Source organism: Gopherus evgoodei, chromosome 4 (genome assembly GCF_007399415.2).
Source record: "Gopherus evgoodei ecotype Sinaloan lineage chromosome 4, rGopEvg1_v1.p, whole genome shotgun sequence".
Taxonomy (NCBI): Eukaryota; Metazoa; Chordata; order Testudines; family Testudinidae; genus Gopherus; species Gopherus evgoodei.
The window spans coordinates 102,456,914-102,462,073 of record NC_044325.1 but is presented as its reverse complement, the minus strand read 5'-3'; the positions used below and the strand labels follow the sequence as shown (position 1 = coordinate 102,462,073).

At 47.5% G+C, this 5,160-nt stretch overlaps 1 protein-coding gene across 1 annotated transcript; it reads left to right on the top strand.

Moving 5' to 3' along the window:
* Positions 1–3,657, top strand: ADM (adrenomedullin). The gene is made up of 4 exons (XM_030560380.1): positions 1–996; positions 1,553–1,663; positions 1,920–2,060; positions 2,544–3,657. Exons 2-4 carry the CDS (start codon positions 1,566–1,568, stop codon positions 2,890–2,892), a joined length of 588 nt encoding a protein of 195 aa, XP_030416240.1. The 5' UTR covers positions 1–996; positions 1,553–1,565; the 3' UTR covers positions 2,893–3,657.
* The last annotated feature ends 1,503 nt before the right edge of the window (positions 3,658–5,160 follow it).

Here is a 5,160-nt window from a genome sequence, read left to right as displayed (position 1 = left end):
GGCAAACACGCACGTTCTTAACTTTACTATCCTGACTAAAGTTAAACATATGTTTAACTGTTTGCAGGATCAGGGCTAAAACGGCCCATGACGGCTTGTCCCCTTACATTTTTTTAAAGAGTCTATAGATGTTAGTATGTTAGATGACCGTGTCTCTAGTTCCATATTAATACAGTTTCCTTTGTTTGAATCTTTAAATGTTTGTTCTAAACTTAATATTTTAACAATATCTAAATGTCAGGATACATTAAAAACGATCAACAACAGACAGAAATGCTCTAGGGTGTATAATAAATACCAATGCCGGATGATGTATTCATCTCCTGACTTACGTAACAAAGCCTGTTCTTCATTAAAATTATCCATTGCACTTCACGTTTTCCAAACATAAACTTTAAAAAAGTGTTGACTTGCTGCACTTTCATGATCAGGTCTAGCTACAATACATCTATAAATGTCTATCTATAGTGTTTATATTCTATGGGGGATCTATATATTATATACTGTATCTATACTCTATAGACCAACAGGTATTGAGTGTTCCGAGTATAAAACAGACTCATCAATACAGCAGATATTGTAAGTTGTAATGAACGTTGCAGCATGCAATGACTAAGAACCAACACCTAAAAATTCCTTTGATAAATAGCACAACGCCAACAAGCTTGTACGGGATATTTTTTGCTAATCTTCTTACTTTTTGCCCTAGTATTGGTTGCCCCCAATCCACGCTTATCGCAGCAGTATGATTAATGCTAGACGTGCCTGAGGCAGGCTGGGGGTCGGGGGCAGAAAGTGTCAGACCAGTCATACGAAGCTCCTCCCCCTCCCCAGCGGCGCTGCTCTATAAAAGTGTGAAGTGGAGCGCAGGATAGCCAGTGGTTACCTCAGTGACAGGGAGAAGGGTTTCTCGTGGCACAGCGACTCCGAGGGAAACTGCTACTTGGGATCGGTAATATACAAAGATTTTTCTCAGTGGATTATCATCATTATCAGGTACGGATCTTTTAAAAAGAGGAATTAGGTGGGAGTGGGGGCGAATAGTTACCAATCTGGTTTGTTTTTTAAAATGCGTGAAGTTATGCTGCTGGGTTTGCACTGGCTCTTGGTATCAGTTGCAGCTTGCAATGTAAATCATAGTTTTCTATGCGAGTTAAGAAAGCTGAGCTGTCAAGGGTTAAAACCAAATACAATTACATATAGGCTGGTAAGGGAATTCGTTGCATGCTTTTAAAAACTTAGTAGCAAGCTTTTCTAATAGCTTGAGTGAATGAAATCCTAATTTCACCCATTGCCACTGGGGTATTTTTGACAATAATTTTAGCCTTCAGCCATGTAAGCAAGTAAAATGTTTGACAAAAGCAAACTTTGGAAGGACTCTTATTTACTCTGCGATAACTTGCTAAGCCAATATTAGCGCTCAGTTTCGCACACACACCAAGTCCCCAGTGGCTGAGGACCATCCCGAGGCGTAGAGTTCACTGTAACCGAATACAACATCTCTATGTTAAATATACCCCCGATGACATTTCTTCTCGTCTTCCTCCACCAGGATTTCAGCCAGAATGAAACTGGTTCACGTAGCCCTCCTCTATCTCGGGTCCGCGACCTTCCTTGGAGTGCATGCTGCACGGCTAGACGTCGCTTCAGACTTCAAAAGAAAGTAAGTATCCAAATGTGCTTCACTGCCCAGGCTGAGGAATGGCTCTGAGACATGGCTAATAGTCCGAGCCGTCCGGGCGCGCTCCGTCCTAGGTTAGAAGGTGTAAACTCCTCTGGGAATAGCACCTACAACACCGCTGCGCTGGCAGAACCTCAACCTTTAGCCCCTTGCCTGTGCTTGGTTTGGCTCCTGCACTGTGGGCTCGCGCTAACAGCCCGTTTTCCCCCCCCCCCCCGCCCTTTGCTGCTCCTTTCAGATGGACCAAATGGGCACTGAGCCGGGCCAAGCGCGACGCGACACCTCCCGGCACGTTCAGCGGGCAAGTGGCAGCTGCGGACGTGCAGCCTCTCATACGGTCACAGGACGTGAAGGAGGATCCCCGAGTCTCGCATCCCAGGTAACTTCGCGGTCACACACGTATTGCAGGCGGGCCCTTGCACAAGCCGGTGGAAAGTTTTCAGTCTCCCTTGTTCGGGCTGGTTGAATCCTAGATATTCCCCAGCCGCGGGGAGGTCCCCTAGGGACCGTAGAACCTCTTGGGATCTGGCTCCGGCGTCCCCCATTGTAGCTGGCGGGAGACTAGCACGTTTGCTGTGGAAAGCCAAATATAAATGGGAATCTGAGTCCCGGATACACAGATATAGTATCAGCCACCAGACTGCGAGGTCACCTTCTCCTACAGCCAGCAAGCTTTGGGCTATGGCCTTTCCTCTGTACCCAGTGCAAACACTGCCCAGAGTCCCCTTTCCCTATACGCACTGCTAATCCCAGGCTTCCCCCGGCCCTGGAGCCCTCTTCCTCCTCCTCCAGGAGGGTCCCCTTGCTCGGCAACCCCGCTGCTCCTCTCTCACGTCCTCTTCCTCTCCCCTGTGTCTTGCAGCAGCCCGGAGGATGCCCGCATCCGCGTGAAGCGCTACCGCCAGAGCATGAACGGCTTCCCCCACTTCCAGGCTATGCGTCTGGGGTGCAGGTTCGGGACCTGCACGATCCAGCAGCTGGCCCACCAGATCTACCAGCTGACAGACAAGGACAAGGACGGCGCCGCCCCCGTGAACAAGATCAGCCCCCTGGGATACGGCCGCAGGCGGCGCTCAGTGCCAGTCCCTAGCCGGACGCAGTCTCAGAGGCTCGCCCTGCTCTCCAGCAGCCGGGACAGCACGAGCGCCGCAGCCCCAGGCCAGCCCGGCCGGCTGCAGGCGCAGCTCCGCGCCCCCTCTCTCAGGACTTAAGAGCTGCAGCCAAGCACCGAGCTGGCGCCACCTCGGATGGTGGCTTTCCCCGGCGCTTCAGCATCAGGGAGCCGGTGGGGCAAGGCAGCCTCGGAGACAGAGCAGGGCGCGCACCAGCATGGCCTCGGACTGAACACACAGAGTTGGGGGTACAGCAGCTGCCGGATCCCGGAGGCGCTCGGCACCAGCTGGGCCTGGCCAGCCAGCGGCGCAGCGCCCCTAGAAAGGGTCTGGAGTGCGCAGGGGAGAGCTCACAGCTAGCTCTCTTCTTTCTGGTGCCACATCACACGGGGCTGCAAAGTGAAATCGTGTGACCCCTGGATCTCGGACATACGGGGATTTATTCTCCCTGCCTGCCCTGGCCACTGGGCTGGGGGAAGCACCCTCTGCATTGTCTGCACCCGGCAGGGAATCGGACACTCACTAGTCCCTGCGGGGACTGCCTTATACTTGAATGTAATAGAGAGGAAAAGTGCAATTGTACGTGGTTTAATTAAAAGTGCTGTGTGTGTATAATAAGATAAATATCAATATTTAAGATGTTACTGTTTCCCGTCCTTTTTGCATCTGAAAAGAGTTATTTTTATACGTTATCTATTTTTGCATAAGGGCATTTTAAAAAGCATTGTATACCCTCTGTTTTTCATAGCGTGAACGTAAAATCTTGGTGTTTAACTTTCTTTGAGTCTTTTATCTTGTATTCTGGACTGATGACAAATGCAGAGAATGTATCCGCTATTCTCCATGGGTAACGTGTGAAATAAAATAAACACTATTACATAAAACAGTGCTGTTATGGTATCTCTGGAGAGGGTAGAGAAGATCAAAATTAGTCATTTCTGACCCTGTTCTCTCCGATCGTAACTAATTCTTGACACGGCACTACGCCAGTGCAATAACAGGGCTATCAAGCCATTAATCACAGGCAGTTTGTTAGCAGCCAGAGCAGCGACGAAAAGCCTCTAGCAAGTAAACACAATAAAAGCATAACCTGCGCTTTAAAATCTGGAGCAGGGCTATTCAGAAAGCTCCAAGGCCTTTCCTAAGCACATGATTCAACTCAGGCTGAAACGTCTCACAGGCAGGATTGATCGTGCAAATTTATTTTTTGCCATAATTAATCATAGAAACAACCGCAAAGTTCCAACGTTGCGCAACAAAGTAATAGATTTATTGAGGGAGCCTGTTCCAAAAAATGGTCATGGCAGTTTACAAGGTTACTTATGGTGAAGGATTTCCTGGGCCACAGTTCAGGTTAAAGTTAGACGCCGACCGGATCAATGTGGGCAGGACATCTTAGCGTTACTTAAAAATTCCCCAAACCACGGACCAGAAAACAAATTCAAGAGCCTACGGAGTTTGTTAATGGAGCTACAGCACCATCTCATGGTACCTATTACCAATGCTCTAAAGTTCAGCTCCTGCATAGATTCAATGCATTGAACCACCCAAGCAGGTAGAACCCCACCCGCTTGAAGCATACCATTGCTTTTATAGACTTTACAGGGGGTATCATTTTTAGGGTGTGTGTGGGGGAACAATTAGTGTCTCCTTTATCAGAGCTCCCCCTACAAGGAATCTGCAAAAGGTGGAGATGCCCCCAGCTGTTTGAACAAAACTTGCAGTTGTGTGCATCAGCTTCTTGTGTTGATTTGTGTACCCACAAGTTTTTATAGGCACATTTTAGAGAGGCCTTTAGTGTTAACCACCTCCCTAAAAAATTCTCAACTAAGACTCCTATAATCTAGAGCTGTGGGGATTTATACAGCTAGTTTTTTGGTTTAGGTTTTGTTTTTTTACAAACTGGCACTTACATATATGTACCAAACAGGTGGCAAGTAAAATTTACAAGAGAGTTTTCCCATTCCTGCTGCTGGCCTTTCTGATCCAAAGTTTGTGGAAAGCAGAGAGAGGATGGGTGAAAATAACATTTTTCAATCACATACCTAAAACATTATCCCTTATATGCTGATCAGGCTTCCATTTCCCACAGAAATGTGTTGTCTTAACGTGCAAATTTCTTCTGCTACAGGGCAACTACAAAGCCAGCAAGTAGCTACAATTACCTATATCAAGATCTTGAAATAAGGCTGGCTTCTGTAGTCAAAAAACAAACAAACAAAAGTAAGGTGTTATAAAGAGAGAAAATACAACGGATGAAATCCTGATGCCACTGAAGTCAACTGAACAACTCAGACTGACTTCAGAAGGGCTAGGATATCGCCCATATTCTCCTGCTGTGGGGAGCAATGATTTAGGAAGGCACTG

Bases quoted from the DNA above. Each gene is read 5' to 3' on its own strand.
- ADM (XM_030560380.1), top strand. From the start codon at position 1,566: ATGAAACTGGTTCACGTAGCCCTCCTCTATCTCGGGTCCGCGACCTTC. The intron at 1,664-1,919 runs GTAAGTATCCAA...TGCTCCTTTCAG, and splicing joins GCTTCAGACTTCAAAAGAAA to ATGGACCAAATGGGCACTGA. The intron at 2,061-2,543 runs GTAACTTCGCGG...TGTGTCTTGCAG, and splicing joins CCCCGAGTCTCGCATCCCAG to CAGCCCGGAGGATGCCCGCA.